Genomic DNA, 15,549 nt, shown 5'->3' on the forward strand with positions numbered 1-15,549 from the left:
GAATATACCTATGTTGACCATGAAGTTGAGGAGTGAGTCGGTTATGAGCCATGACAAGGAGCAGCTGACGTAGTGCACATGGCTTTTTGTGAGGATCACCCCGGCTTAGGGATAAGAGCCCTTTGCTGATTGGCCGTTTTAAAAGCATGCCACTTGGCCAGCTCAACAGGTTGCTTGCTTGGAATTACACCTGTCCAATGATGGATTTCAAGGAGAAGAATTTCCGGCTTGTTGTGGTCGTGACTGTGTCTCAGAGTCCTGAGTGCGGCCTCTGGTATGGTAAATGGTGAGGAACCTGGACTGTCAACTAAATGTGAGGGCATTAGCTGCAGGAAGTCGTGATGGTGCTTTACAAAGGGCCGCGGCTGTTGGACTTTGCAAAGACCCCTCAATACCTTCAGTTCAACAAGTATGTCCTGACGGGTTACCGGCCAGTGTCCACGGCTAAAGATTGCCTCAGGAGCCTCTTCTACATGCACAATGAGCTCGGGAACATTTACACCCATGGTAAGTCCAGATGGTAACTGTGCATTGCCCCTGCCTTAAACTGCAAATGTCAATCTGGATTAAATATAAAAATGTCAAAGGGTTTTATCTGCATCTGAATTATATTTAAATACCTTTGCAATAAAACACAAAGCAAATGTTTCTCACCATTTAACTCATACGGGTGATGCACAGGTGACCAAAACAGGTGACAGATGTCCACTACTCTCACTTATGGCCAGTTACAAGCATACTTGATGAGGAAGTGTAATGAGGATATGTGGCATTAGCTGTAATCTGCCCTGGGGATCTCTGTCCTGGAATTGTCCTACTTTTAACGGTTTAAATGTCTTTAAAGGTGTGGGGTTGGCTGAGACTGTATATATGTTAACCTATGTATCATAATGAGCAAAGCCTCCCGAAGATGCACACATTTGCGTAGATCGCGAGCAGTTGCAGAATTACAGTATTTTAACATTTTAAAAATGTGTGCTTTTGATGTAAAACTTCCAAATTCAAACCTGATTTAAATTGTGCTAAGATGAGCAATACTGTAAATGTAACTGTGCATGGCCTAAAAGCAGCCCAACCTTGAACTTCTGAAGGCAATTTCCTCATGCTCCATTTTCTCCTTGGCTATCCCATAAGTTCGTTAAGACTAACACTCTTACTAAGGGGAAGTGAAGGGCGTGAGCTTTAGAGCGTTGCGTGTGGCCAACAGCCATATCCTTCACATTGTTCCTGGTAAGGACACAAACAGAGGAACTATTAAATTCCTCATATTGCTCTGCATAAGGTGATGTTTAATTACACCTACTCACTATAAAAACATGTTAACCTACTTCATTGCATCTGCCTTACAAACCTATAACAACCTTACAAACCATTAACAATACTAAAGGGTAATGATTTATAATTAGAGGGCTTTCCACAGGACTCACACCTGTGTAGGTTTCAAACGTTTTTCTTGATCTCATTTCATCTAATTTCTCTTCTTTCCTCTTTCAACTCCTACTATTCCGGTCACCTCAGGCATCCCTTTTTTCCTTTTCTTGGTGCTGCTGCCTTTAAGTATCCCCTGGATGGAGGTGGACAGTGCCTGGATCTGTGTTGTCCACTACGTGGCCTGCCTCTGCCCTACAGTGGGCTCGGTGGTCTACCATGTGTTCATGAACCATGTGGGAGGAGAACATGTGTACGACACCCTGCTCTCCCTGGACATGTTTGGGGTTTGTCTAGTTAACACCCTGGGTAGGTCGTTGATGCTCATTGGCTCGGCTTTCTTCCATCTGAATTCTTAGATTTCTGCAGAGTGCAACATCTGAAATTATAATCATCACTGATCAGCGCTGTTTAAGTCTGACAACTTAATCTTAACTCAAGTTCCACTCTCTAGCTTTTTCTGGACCACGTCTGACAGTCTTCATCAGTGTATGGCTCAGTTGTCTGATAAATAATGTGAGATGTTGAAGAGAAGTTGAACGCTCCAGAAAAAAAAGATAGTTAGTGGACCCTTATATTAACAGAATACTGTTTCCAAGGTCGAGAATGGACTTTTACACTAAAAGTCAAGTCTCATGTCTTCATAGGATAATAACACATCTTTCTTGTCTCTAAAATGCTGACCATTAAAATGATTTTCCGTTCAAAGCTATCTTAAAGCAATAGTTTGACATTTTGGGAAATATGCTTATTTGCTTTCTTGCGAGAGAACATCAACACCCCTCTCGTATCAGTCTGTTCAAAGTGAAGCTAGAGCCAGAAAATGGTTTGCTTAGCTTAGCATAAAGATGGGAACAGAGGGAAACGGCTATCCTAGCTCTGTTCAGAGGCAACAAAATCCACCTACCAGCACCTCTAAAGCTCACTTTATATATTGTTTGGTTTTTAAACAAAGTATGAAAACAACAAATTGTGACTACTTCTTGGCTAGGAGCAGTGACTTCCTGAAGTCTTGTCACCAACATTTTGAAGCAACCAGCAGAGACTCCGCAAACGCACAAAGTGACTGCTTTTGGCCAAGAAATAGAGCTCTTTTTGTTAATTATGGACAGAGCCAGGTTAGCTGTTGTCACTCTTTATGCTAAGCTACACTAACTGGCTGTAGCCTTGTTTTTACATTACATGTCATTTAGCTGACGCTTTTATCCAAAGCGACTTACAATTGCTATACAGTTTAACCCTTGTGTTGTCCTTCGGGTCCCCAGGACCCGTTCAGTTTATTTGACGTTTTCATTGGTCTGGTGTTGAGCTGCGCGTCCCCTGGTGACTCTCGCGTACTATGTGATGTCATTTCACGTGAACTGGCGTCCTAGAGACCCGTGCTGCGAACGAACGCGTTTGGACAGGCTAATACAAAATGTAAATAAAGTAACCAAGTCCCCGTGACATGAAGGACAATACAAGGGAGACCAGAAGTTGCACACCTCTGGAGCAACTAGGGGTTAAGTGTCTTGCTCAGGGACACATTGGTTGATGTATCACAGTGGGAATCAAACCCAGATCTCCCACACCAAAGGCATGTGTCATAGCCACTACACCATCACCTCCACAAGGTGTAAAAATATTTTAGCCCTCAAGTCTCAAATCAAGTCTTTATGAAGTTAAGTATCAGTAACATGCCACAACAGTCAAGTCCAAGTAAAACCTCAAGTCTTCTATCTAATTATATCTGACTTTTATTTTATTGCTGCTTATTTACTTGTATATCATCTCTCTTGTCACCAGGTGCACTTCCCATCATCCACATCACCCTTCTTTGCTACCCAGCCACACGACAGACTGCCTTGCTGGTCTACATCGTCCTGTCAGCCTACAGCATTTACTGTGCCACCACGGCCCGTACAAACGTCCTGCGCCTGCAAGCTTTCATCTGGCAGGCTCTGTTCCGCTTTGGCCTCTTCCTGTTCCGGGTGTTGGGCAGCGGGGTGGGTAGCCCAAACTCCCTGCGCCTTTTTGTCATCATGGACACTCTGGCTGTAGTGGGCGGGCTGATCAACATCATCCAGATCCCTGAGCGCTTCATTCCCGGCCTGTTTGACAACTGGGGCAACAGCCACCAGATAATGCATGTCATGGTGATTTGCTCAATTATCTACCTGCATTGGGGCACACTGGAGGATTTAGCCTGGATTAGGACCTACCAGTGTCCTACTGAGGGATGAGAAGTGTATAAAGTACACACACTAATGCACTCAAGGCTCAATGATAGAAATGAGATTTAGGATTCAATGAGGCAGTATAAAGAGAGGCATTTGTTTCAAAATGCACTTTAGTATTAGCTGCTGAAATTCTACACAAGGGAAGTTTGCAATTTGACTTTTTGCCAGAGCAGAATAAGAGGAACTTACAGTGTTGTAACTGTGGATCTCAAATATCAATACATCAAATTAAAAATCCTGAAAATACTTGATTTTTAGTTTGTTAAAATGCAGTAGTTTGGGGTCATATTACCCATAACCAAAATAGTTTGGGAAATGTAATTATTGTATTTAATAAATTCTATATTTTTACAACATGTTTCAACTTGTATTTATATTCATGCATGACGAGAAGGTCTATGTGACGAAGTGAAATAACAAGTGGTTGATTGCTTCTGTCGTTTAATTGCAAGAGATATATATTGTATATACACATGAAAGAAAAATCATTTTTTTTCTATTGCTAAATGTCGGTCAAAATTGAAACGGTTTTCATTTGGACTTGGCAACAAATGTTACATTCTTTTTCATTGGCATTCTTAACCTGCACCTTTTAAACACACTGTTACCTTCAAACCAAAAGCATCAAAAACTGCATCAAATTATTTGAAATGATGGCCTCTTTAAGAAAACAGATGTGCAGATTAGACTTGAAAGAGGTGTGGATGTGGCAGAAGTGGAATACATAGAGTATAACACAGCAGCTTTGTTTCATAACACACTGAGTCGATGCTTTCTTGGGTTATTGGCAACACTGAATAACCTTAGTCTTCTTTTCTCCCAAATTCTGTCAAAATCAGTCATCGTCTGAGCTGCTGTCGTCCTCAGCCTCTGATAGGTCGGCAATGGGAAACCGCAAGATGGCAGCCACTCCACACAGCTGAGTCAGTTCTGAGGAGACAGTCAAATGGTAAATCAGCCAGAACCTGACACAGCCAGCTGATTTTATTTTTAAGTACAGAAGTGCAAAAAGCGCAAACAGTATGATAATAACATCCGAAACACAAGATTCACTCTCAGTGGCTTCTGAGAAATACTTTCAAAGTACTAATGTTTAAAAATACACAGAGCTAAAGGATTGTAGCCCCACTGAGGAGAAAGGTCACGTTACGCCACTAACCCACCTGTGTGAAAAAAATCTCTCCACAGTATCTCTCTCCACCGTGTCATGTTGTAAATTCTGATGGATTTTGATTGGCTGTCAGTGTTTCTATTGTTCATCAAATTGCTCTGAAAGTGATCCCGACGATATTGTTCGCCACGGTCGTTGTCGTTATGGTTGTAGTGTGGATTCAGCCATCCACTTAAGTTAGAATGATATTTAAAACTATATATTTATAGTTATCATTCTTGGTGTGGACGGCCCTCATGTTCTCCCCTCATTTTGAAATAGTCAAAAATCGATACTAGAGTAACCTACTTCCTTGTCCAGTTGCTGTAATAAATATGTAGAGCTGAGAACAAATTGCACAACACTGAACAAATTCATCTGAGAAGTGTTTGATGGTTATTTATTTGTGCTTTAGAACGTCACTGCGAAACAATCATAAAGTAAGCTTTATTTATCCCTCCCTACTGTACAATGACGGATACAAGTAGCTACAAAACATTTGTTCTGTTGGTATACAGATGGACTGAAGTATGTCATGTTAGCTGTTCACTGAATATGATGTAAAAGCCCCGCCCATTTCTAATTGTTATGCATTGCTCCCGGGTTGACCCTGATGATTTGTCATGACCAGGGATATACCCATGTAGACTGGCTTGGTTTGAATTTCCAAAAGGAGGGTTGAACCCTAATATAGAATACTAATCCTAATATAAACAGATAACCTCAGCCCAACCCTGGTAGGTGTTGTGAAAGAGGTATTAAAGATAGAGATATGCTAGAATGATACAGACACACCAGCGCACTAGTATTAATCCTAACAACGGCGTCGGCCACTTACAGTTGGCCGCGTACAGACTACGTACTACTTTGTATCATGCACATACAGTACATGTATACATGCATATATACATGAATTCAATACATTATTCCACTAAACAACAGTTGGTGGCAGTAACGTGCTACGAAGAATAGCAATATGTTATATAATATTATATATATGTAATAAGCAATAACAGAGTCAGTAAAGAAGAAGACTGCCACAAGCAGTGCAAACATGGACATAAACATTGAAATTATTTTTCTAAAAACTGCCGTGCAAATGTTGGTGAGGAACAGTACATTCCACATCTTTGTTAGGCCTCAAGCATTCCCACAATGCCTTTTAGTGAGGAACCTTTTAGTGAGTACCTTTATTTAATAAGTAGATTATGCTTAAATAATGCTTTGGACAAATAAATAATATAGACATATGTTTATAAAAAAAAACTGTCTTTTTAATGTAGAACAAATAAAAATTAGAATGGGTTTATAACTTACGTTCACCAGACACATGGAGGCTTGAGAATATTCTACATGAAAAAGAAAGAAAATTGATCAACTGGATGCTCGGCAAAGGATATATTGAGAATTCTTAGAGAATGTTAACATAGCCAGTCTTTTAAAAAGGTAATTGGTACCTGACATTGCCTCCACCATTGTCTCTCACGCTGTCCACCAACCGAACGTAACGATTCCTCGTGGTGACATCCTGATGTCTGGACATACGAATGGACACACATAAAGCATGCACTGTTACACAGAGCAGATTTGATTGTACCGGACTGTGTTTACGTCACTGTTTGAAACCAATAGAGTTACAGGAGTAGGTGAAGGGATAGTTGTATAGCTGAGAATTAAAGGCCCTAAGTGTGTAATTTAATGTGATTTTTGTATCTTTTACATTATTCTGATGGCATACATGTTTGATTGGATTTTAGATGGACAGAAATTAGACAATCCAGGAGAAAACTGTTAAATAGCTAAACATATATTTCAGCAGCAACTAACCTGCGCTGTGGGTTTAAAATAGATAACCTAAAGAATTACTCAGTATTTACCTGAACAGCTTATCGCTTATCAACAGGGTGTCGATGGCGAGGGCGTCAGCAGCTTTCTCCACATGAGCTAGTCTGTGAAAGCAAAGATAGAAAGATACAAAGGTTGTCGATTATCAGTGTGAATGACTCTGTGGGTCGACTGTTCTAGTCCATCATCACTCACCCATAGAAGGCTCTGTCAGGCTCATGCTGGAGCATCTTGTAGAAATCTTCCAGGGCTTTTACTTCTCCTGCTGCCTGAAAGTTAAACATGCATACCAGTTAGTCACTTTTCTGTTAATAAGATTATCAAGCAAGCTGACAAAATTACAGAATGCATAGTCACCTTGGTATCAGAAAGCCTACTTGTCACAGTGGGGTCAGAAAGGATTTCTGAAAAACAAGCATTTCACTAAGTTTTCACTTTTTGATGAGATTTGATTGTTTTATTCTCAGGGCCCACCAGCTCGTACCTTTGAGTGAGTACTTATGGCCTGATGATGAGTGGACCAGCATGAATTTGGGCCGATTCTCCAGCAGGATCTTGTTGTCCTGTCGCACCGCCTCTTTAAAAAGGTAGGTGATGAACTGGTCCTTCACAAACCCTGGACTGGCAACCAGTATGCACTTCACCACTAGTAGAAGGCAAGGAAGAGAACTCAAAATCAAAATGTTTATAATGTTTGACAGAAACGAGCAAAGATTATGGGGCAACAAATACAAACCACAACAATCCTATAAACATGACATGCAGCGCAGTAGATGAGAGGCTCACAGCAAAGCAACACATGTGGTGGGGACAACAAATTAAAAAGGGAGAAGTGTGTGACACAAAACAGGAACATACGGTATGTGTATGTATGTGTAAATGTGTCAGTGTCTACAGAGCAGCACTACCATCAAAATTGATGTGGCGAAGAATTGCCTGCATCACAGCCTCATAGAACCTCTCCAGAGCCTGCAAACAGAGAGACAAGTAGTTTGACATCAGCCTATGTGACAAATACACCAGGTCCCAATGCCAGGACTGTGTTAAAAAAACAATGGTGGGGTCGTCTTACACTTACACAACAACCAAAATGTTATTATGCATCCAACACTCTTGATTCTTGCCTGATGCTGATATTTTTGAGATGGTAAAATGGAATTAGAAATAACTAAGTAAGCCTTAGTTTCATATGTTTATTACAAAATATTTTTAAATAACGATTTAAAAATGTGATTGTTTTGTAGATTAATTTTACTGTTACCCTATTTTGCTTACTATATATGAGACAATACATTTAAAAGTGTTAAATATGTCTAATTGTGTATATCTGCCTGCCTTGTTTTTTAATGAAGACTTCTTGAGGATTAAGAAGCACTCTGAATAGAACATGTGTTATCATTATGTCATAATTAGGAGGTGGTCGAGCTAACACACTACCTACACTTGCTGATTTTATCCTCCCATCGGTCTTCCCACCAACCATCCATTCATTCTATCTTCATATCATCGTCATAAAATCCTTTGTCTAAGTTTACTAAAACTGTGCAGTTACAGAAAGTTGACCTACCTTCTCGTGCTGAGTGCAGCTCCCCCTTCTCTTGCGAGGAATGGTGACCTCCACTTTTGCACGGAGCAGAGTCATGGCGGGGGTCACCAGCACCAGGTTGGCCAGACCCTCCTGCATTACCACAGCTGCCACATCTGCCTTCTGGGTTGCATCACATGCCTGCTCTAAATTGTAGACAAGGCAACAATGAATGTGAGGTAGTACTTTGTGATGTTATCAACAAATGTTGTACTGTTACACTGGTAACTGTAGTATAGTTCTATGACAAATATATATATATATATATATATATATATATATATATATATATATCCAATCTGGAATTCTTCAAGCAAAGGGAATTATATAACTTACAAGCAAGCAAATGTAAACCGCTGATTCTCATTACAGTGCACCTTTAACATGATCTCAACTCTTCAACATCTGTAAGCAATCTTTTGACATTTGGACTTCCTGTGTTGTTTTAACCATATTAGCTCGGTTCACAATTACTTGTTTGACAGAAGCAGGCAAAGAAAAATGTAAATCTATTCGGCAGAACGCTTAAATTGTCCAAGATTAAAGTGGTTAATAACAGTATTAAAACCAAGTGTATAGTCCAGAACAGTCAATGTAGAAAGTAACCTAGAGTCATCAAAACAAGCAAACTTCTCCAAATATGGAATACTTTGTTTGAGCTGTAGAGTGTTTGTTTCTGTGGATTGGTTCATTTGCGTCACTAGAGAAAAATGTTATTCAAACTGGAGTAATGACTGCAAATAACTGCACTAAGAATGGCTGAAATGTCTTAATCCTCTTTCAAGAGAACTGTTGGCAGTCTGTTAGAAGTGTGAACAAATCTGAACTAAATACAAGAAATTACTTTAACATGCATTTGTATGTGTATAGAAAATAGATGCTGAGATTATGACCGCATTTGCTAAAGCCTGTGATATTCTGTCTGGTAAACAAGATACATGTGAGTCCATGTTTTTACTGTTTACAAGTCCTGGTTGATGTGCAAGTCGGAAGTGTGGGCTTAAATGAGCCAAACACAAGAATGAGACAAAGCAATATTTTTTGCTGTGATTATTCTGACTGAAAACAAATCATAATCTCAGCCAAATGTAAACAGTAACACCTTCTTACCGATTCTATCCAGCACAACGCTGTCCCAGCTCTTTTTAGCCAGAGTGAACTTCCTGTTGAGCTCAAGCTCAATAGTGTGGTAGGCCCCCATCTGATGAGTGAAGAAGAGAACATAATCACAACTAAGCAGGAGTTTATATTAAGACAAATGGCAAATTAATAGTATGATGCCAGGTTGCTTAGAAATCTCAGACCTTGACATACTGGTTCTCCTCTAGGTTAGTGCCCTTAACTCTCAGCTGGCAGGCCTGAGAGTCAAAGTCGATAGTCGTCACACTTAAGGTCAGAGTAGTGCGAACTCTGGAGCTGCCAACACTTCCAGTAGGTGACTCTGTCTGCACCTTCCTGTGGGAACAGGGAAAAGGGACTTTAGTTCTGTGTGTATTTGATACCAAAACACTCATGATACAGAGAGAGAGAGAGAGAGAGAGAGAGAGAGAGAGAGAGAGAGAGAGAGAGAGAGAGAGAGAAGACATTGGAAAGCTGACAATCATTTACAAATAGGGTTGGGTACCAAACCCGGTACTTTTACCGGTACCGACCGAATCACGTCGGTACTACCGAGTATTGGTTCACGTAAAGTCAAACGGTGCCAAATTTCGGTACCTGAGAGTATGCGCAAGCTTATCTGTCCTCTTTGCATGCTGACAGAAAGCAGAGGTCCGACACACATGCGCGTACAGAGGTGCGGACGGAGCAAACTACGTGGGTTCTGCAGTTTTGTTGAAGTCACAGTGAGTCACGGCAATGCCGATAAAGTGGTTTCAAGTGTGGTTACAGTTTTTCAAAACTTCACGGAGACACCTTTCACCGTGATATGATATTAATGGCGAGCCAAAAGCGGTCGCGGTGCTGTTGACATTACACTTCCTCTGACACAAGCAGGCACAACGGTGGTTTCTGTGCCCTGGGGACTGACTGACAGGCTGAGGTTACAAGGCAAGGCAACTTTATTTCTACAGCACCTTTCAGCAACAAGGCAATTCATTTACATGAAACATTAAAGAGCAATTAAAAACGGTCATGATGAAAATAAAACAGGCTAAAATAGAATAATATACAAATACAAAACTAAAAGTTGAATAATTATTGTGTTTGGGAGGATAGAGGGAGGGGTTTTATTTTTGTTTTTGTTTAATTTCTGTCAGTGTAAAATATTCTAAATAAATAACATAATGTTATAAGTAAATAGGTTTGGAATTATTTTTACAACTGAAATATTTTTTACCGAAAAAAGTACCGTTGGGTACCGGAACCCAATTTCAGGTATCGGTAGTGGTATTGGTTCAGATGCAAAAGGTACCCAACCCTATTTACAAACACAGATTGACTTTAATAAACAAAGCTTTAGTAAAGTTAAACTGGACGCTGACCTAAGAGCTGGAAACATGACATCTACATACTTGCATTTGTGTCATGCGAAGGCATAAAGTTGAGCTACAAATCAAGAATGCTTGAGTGCTAGTTTTTAACAATATGGTATCTGTGGTTATTGAGTACACTGTAAAAGTTAGACATTGAAAAAAAATTGTATTTAAATATATTGTTTATTGGCTCAAAATTGGCACCATCTTTCCGTCATCTTGACAGAAATAGCACAAATTGCAAAACATATTTAATACTATTGTGATTCCTATGATGATCAAGATATGTGGCTGAAGTAGATTTGAAGTATTTCTATTGCTGAGGAAGGCTGGAAATATATATGTCTTGAAAAAGCAGAATTCTTGCAAAAACAGAAGTTGTGTTTGTAAAGCTTTCTGTTGCAACTCTCCAAGTCAACCTGTGTGGCTGGCTGCATTGTGTTGGGTGTATCACATCTGATCAGTGGTTGTTTTGGAGGTGGATGGAAGCTAACCCTTGAGTAGCTTGCCCTTGATACTATACTACATGTGCATTTGAGTCCAAGACCAATGTTCCTAAAAAGGGACAATAAAGTATATTGATTCATATAAATGCATACTGTGACAGAGTAGGAGATTTTAAACCTTATCAGCTAATGGAAGAATGAAGCACTGACAAATGAAACAGGTCCAGAAAGATGCTGCATTGTCAATTCGGCAGTGCTATACAAGATTACAAAGCCAACAACCTCCTCCATGGGGCTGAAAAAAAAAAACTGTCTAATTTGGATGTGCACCAAAGGGCTTTAAATGTCACCTTTTATTTGATAAAAGTGAGTGGTTACCTGATAGTGGAGGCTCTCAGGCTGTCACCAACTTGCAGCAGGTTGTAGGTGTGCCACATATCCTCCGCCTCCTCTGGCATCAGAGTCACCTGACTGCAGAAGAGCAAGCAAGCAATCAATAAGCCAGGCTCTGAGTTGGTACCTTTCATGTTAGTGGATATGCTCTACTTTTAAGATGTCTAGCCATTATTGGGTGTCATTGCACAGATGGTGTAATGATGCAGAAGCATCCATGCTACTTTAGTAATTATGGAGTGTACATCAATTATAACACAATCGGTTCGTTTTGTTTACGTCATTATACAGCCTATACTCATATGCGTGTGTGTTATTACATATTAACTACAAATGGGACTATTTTCGTACTAACTAATCCAGAACTCCCCACGTCTTTCCACGCTCGTAGAGGTGAATGTAAATCACATATACATTTAACACACATTAGTTGACACATGTACAATCAGCTGCATAGCATGCTGGTTAGCTTGCTAACATTAGCCAGTCACTCACCCGGCATTATCTTTTTCAATGTCTTTTTGGAGCAACTTCATGGTTGTATGATATAAACCACTGTATTATTAGCGTAAAATAGATAGGTTACCGTGTATCCGAGTTAGAGTCATGCTTATCTTACAGTAAATCAGCAAACAAACTAGCTAAGCCATCCTATCACTTTAGAATGAACTAGTGAACTACTCGGTGCGTGTAGCCAGGCGCTAGGACATTGCGTCATGTCAAAATACGTCGTCAATTCTTCCCATTTTGGTCACTTCCGTGGGTGTCGCTTTACTGCGCAACAAATACAGAGCGATACAAACACGAATATTTCAGTAAATGTGGACAAACGCGGTTAATATTGCATTGTTTGACAAAATCTTCCATTTAATGCCAACAAAACGTGAGATATATCCGAGAAAGATTGTTCTTTTTACATTGTGGTTTGAGATAAGTAAATGCTGACCGACGTTGAAAACAGCCAATCCGGGAGAATATTGCTCCTCCAAACCCCGCCTATTGGCAAAACTGACCAACGGGAACGCGGGAACGTTCAGACCGTTTCCGTTCAACCTCGCTTTGAGCTAACGCTCGTCTAGCTTTTTTTTGTCGATGGCATGGTGCTAGTAGCTACGGCAGAAATATCGTTGTCACGAGAAATTACGAATGCTTAAAGTTAATTCTGATATCTAATGGAAAATAGTTGACTAAGGCGGATTCCTGAAGTACATGACAGCCATCACTTCTTTAACAATTCAGCACCAAGCCTCACATTTTGAGGTTGCAAAATCTGCCCCAAGGTTAGCTAGCTAGCGGGCTAACGATAGCCGATTAACGCTACTAGTTGAGCTAACGGTAACTCCGTAGCCAGTTAACAAGTTACTAAGTCTTGAATTCGTCGGAGTGATTAGAAACCGACCATAATAGAGGAATAGCATGGCCGAAGCCGATAAGTTGAACATCGACTCCATTATACAACGTCTGCTGGAAGGTAAGACAGTATTTAACTCGATGTTTATTCACAGAGGTAGCCATTTTAGCTAACAGTGGCTAGACAACGATAGCCACCTAGGCTATGTTAGCCTGAGTTCATCTCTAACAAAACACAGGCTATTGAATGACCGCCAGTTATGTTTCGTCAATAGCATCCTTCTCGCAGCAAATTAACGTTTTGTTGTTTCCGTTCGAACGCATTAAATACCTAGCAAACGTTGTATTTGTTTTACTCTGACCGAGAAAGTATCCATACATTAGACGCTTAACGTTACCTGGAGCGATGTGCATCTTTTCGCAAATTCGTCGTCCATAACGGAACGCTATTCTTGTTTAAAGAATTCTTGAACGAAATTTACCTTTCTTGCTAGCCAATGTTTTTGGGGCAGTAAGGTCGAAATATAAATACACTGCCAACTGGAAAATTGGAACCTATTTTACATGTATTACTGTGTAACGTTATCATCAGCTGGCATTTTTGAGTTTGGCCATAGTGGTCTTAAAGTAATGAAATGTGCCTTGGTGTGTCTGGTGCTAACAATAAACATATGTAAAGGGAATAAACAAAAGAGCAACGTACTGCAACAGTCAAGAACATACATGTAGAATAGAAACATTGCAATAAAAATGTGTAAAATATGAAACCAATATTGCACTGGATTTTTTTTTTTTTTTTTGTACATCCAAACGAGTTATATTTGTAGGGCGGGCTCAGAGATGTAATTTAGAAAATGCCCCATATCCACGTAATAGCACCCTGGGTGGTATCAAAAAGTCACAAGTCGTTCCAATTTTTACTATTTATGGGGCACCTCCCAGGATTCATTTCTAAAAGCTGCTCTTTGGCTGAATTTAGGGGCATAGTAGAATTCTTAATAACCTCTTACATCTACAAAAAACTGAGCATCATAAGTTTACATTTTTGACTTTTGTTGAACATGAGTTTGTTTAAAGTTCCATTGTAAAAACGTGCAATCTACTGTATCACCTGACTTTTTTTCCACATTTCAAGCTGTAAATTATACATCTTTTATACAATCATGATTGCTCGGATGACGAAGTAAAGAGTCCAATATTATACAACAGCATGCACACTAGACTTGAGCCGGTGTAAACATTTTCAATCACGTTTGATATCAAGCCAAATACCTGACCAGTATACCGAATTTTACCTCTAGGTGTTGCACTTATCTCAGCCCCTCTCAAGTGAGACAGGTGAGAGAGCCCATAATAAGAATGTAGCGACTCTAGACCACATGGTGTCAGTAATGCGCCTCTGAGCCATGACTTTTTTTATTTTTTATTTTTTTAATACCTGTATTGAGGTTATAACAATGATTGATTGATGTTTAGTATCTTTGGTTATAGTAATTAGTAACCTTTGGTAAGGTGTTTACACTTTGCCTTGTCTTTTTCAGCTCACTTCTTTCGTCAGCTTCAAATCCAAAATATTTCCATCTCGTTTTATTTTATTTTTTAGACTAACTGCCATATATCATCTCTCTCTGTTAGTTCATCTATATACATGTTGTCATATTGCTTATTACCAGTGTTCGGCAAGCTATTGGAAAGTTTAGTGAGCTAAGCTAACGTTACCAGTAATTCAACATGAAAAAAAAGCTTCCCTACACTGAAGCTAACGTTAGCCCCCAAATAAATGAAGCACGCTATTAGCTAACGTTACATCAACATGGCAATAGCAGTTTACTACATCAAAGCTTTTAATTTGCCAGGAGGGGACATAGTGACAAATGCCGGTTCAACCGGTTAGCATAAAATCAAACCGGTTTGGCCTTGTACACCATACAGGTGAAAATGGAAATCAGCCCAACTCTACTACACTACATGTCAACTTGTGCCAACTGTCCATGGCAGTCTGCCTTATTTAGCTTAGAACATGTGAATACTATTCTAGGTTGTGTTCTCCCTTTTAAGGAATAAAATCTCACTTCACACTCAATATTTTGCACTCTGTTTTTGAATAACAAATGAGTGTAATTAACAAACTCTGCTGTGTTTATGGTCTTTTGTTTACAGTGTGCTATTTTGTACTCATTACATTTTTCTGTCACAGTGAAAGGCTCCAGACCTGGCAAAAATGTTCAGCTGACAGAGAATGAAATCCGTGGTCTCTGCCTCAAATCCCGGGAGATCTTCCTCAGCCAGCCAATCCTGCTCGAACTTGAGGCGCCCCTCAAGATTTGTGGTGAGGCTTAGTTGTGTTCTTTAGGGTCGGGGGAATTCTCAAGTGTGGTCACATAGAATGTACAAACACTCTCAGATGGCTGTTGTAGCTTATAGTGCTAGGCTATTATGAGAAAGCTTACATTACGTTTATATAGTGCATGGCTTGCCACATAATTACAGAACTATAGGGATGAGCTAACACAACTGGCTTGCCTGTACAGTGCTGTTTTGCACTTCAAGTCTCTCTGAAATTGCCATCCTGTGTCATACTGCTGATGGTCATACTGCTGATGCCACTTAATAATAAAGAATACTAGTTTAAAGGAATAGTCTGCAAATTTCAGGAACT

The 15,549-nt window shown here is 39.9% G+C and overlaps 3 protein-coding genes across 4 annotated transcripts in view; 2 read left to right on the forward strand and 1 right to left on the reverse strand.

Moving 5' to 3' along the window:
* Nucleotides 1-162: 162 nt before the first annotated feature.
* On the forward strand, nucleotides 163-4,001 carry LOC120550950 (progestin and adipoQ receptor family member 4-like). 2 transcript variants are annotated; one of them, XM_039787952.1, is made up of 3 exons: nucleotides 167-507; nucleotides 1,519-1,737; nucleotides 3,214-4,001. In XM_039787952.1, the coding sequence occupies exons 1-3, from the start codon at nucleotides 342-344 to the stop codon at nucleotides 3,648-3,650; spliced, it is 822 nt and encodes a 273-aa protein (XP_039643886.1). In that variant the 5' UTR covers nucleotides 167-341; the 3' UTR covers nucleotides 3,651-4,001. The 2 variants fall into 2 exon arrangements, with proteins under 2 accessions (XP_039643887.1, XP_039643886.1); XM_039787953.1 differs by lacking the exon at nucleotides 1,519-1,737 and having other exon boundaries at nucleotides 163-507.
* Nucleotides 4,002-4,071: 70 nt separating this feature from the next.
* Nucleotides 4,072-12,445, reverse strand: pelo (pelota mRNA surveillance and ribosome rescue factor). Its single transcript, XM_039787951.1, has 13 exons — nucleotides 12,036-12,445; nucleotides 11,526-11,618; nucleotides 9,532-9,682; nucleotides 9,338-9,428; nucleotides 8,210-8,373; nucleotides 7,551-7,611; nucleotides 7,127-7,288; nucleotides 7,000-7,046; nucleotides 6,838-6,911; nucleotides 6,675-6,746; nucleotides 6,255-6,332; nucleotides 6,115-6,146; nucleotides 4,072-4,577 (listed from the first exon to the last, which is right to left on the reverse strand). Exons 1-13 carry the CDS (start codon nucleotides 12,074-12,076, stop codon nucleotides 4,483-4,485), a joined length of 1,161 nt encoding a protein of 386 aa, XP_039643885.1. The 5' UTR covers nucleotides 12,077-12,445; the 3' UTR covers nucleotides 4,072-4,482.
* A 141-nt stretch (nucleotides 12,446-12,586) lies between these two features.
* ppp1cab (protein phosphatase 1, catalytic subunit, alpha isozyme b) overlaps nucleotides 12,587-15,549 on the forward strand; it is an 8,089-nt gene continuing 5,126 nt past the window's right edge. The window contains exons 1-2 of the mRNA XM_039789128.1: nucleotides 12,587-13,011; nucleotides 15,088-15,229. Of these exons, the coding sequence (XP_039645062.1) occupies nucleotides 12,957-13,011; nucleotides 15,088-15,229 (197 nt within the window). The 5' untranslated portion in view covers nucleotides 12,587-12,956. The remainder of the gene's footprint in view (nucleotides 13,012-15,087; nucleotides 15,230-15,549) is intronic.

This window comes from Perca fluviatilis, chromosome 21, assembly GCF_010015445.1.
Source record: "Perca fluviatilis chromosome 21, GENO_Pfluv_1.0, whole genome shotgun sequence".
Classification (NCBI taxonomy): domain Eukaryota; kingdom Metazoa; phylum Chordata; class Actinopteri; order Perciformes; family Percidae; genus Perca; species Perca fluviatilis.

What these genes read in the sequence shown, in the direction of transcription:
- LOC120550950 (XM_039787952.1), top strand. Translation starts at nt 342, where the DNA reads ATGGTGCTTTACAAAGGGCCGCGGCTGTTGGACTTTGCAAAGACCCCT. An exon ending in CGGGAACATTTACACCCATG is followed by an intron (nt 508 to 1,518) that starts GTAAGTCCAGAT and finishes CGGTCACCTCAG; the next exon opens with GCATCCCTTTTTTCCTTTTC. An exon ending in TTGTCTAGTTAACACCCTGG is followed by an intron (nt 1,738 to 3,213) that starts GTAGGTCGTTGA and finishes TCTTGTCACCAG; the next exon opens with GTGCACTTCCCATCATCCAC.
- pelo (XM_039787951.1), bottom strand. Translation starts at nt 12,076, where the DNA reads ATGAAGTTGCTCCAAAAAGACATTGAAAAAGATAATGCCGG. An exon ending in AATGGTGGAGGCAATGTCAG is followed by an intron (nt 6,147 to 6,254) that starts GTACCAATTACC and finishes TTTTTCATGTAG; the next exon opens with AATATTCTCAAGCCTCCATG. An exon ending in CCTCCATGTGTCTGGTGAAC is followed by an intron (nt 4,578 to 6,114) that starts GTAAGTTATAAA and finishes CTGTCTCCTCAG; the next exon opens with AACTGACTCAGCTGTGTGGA.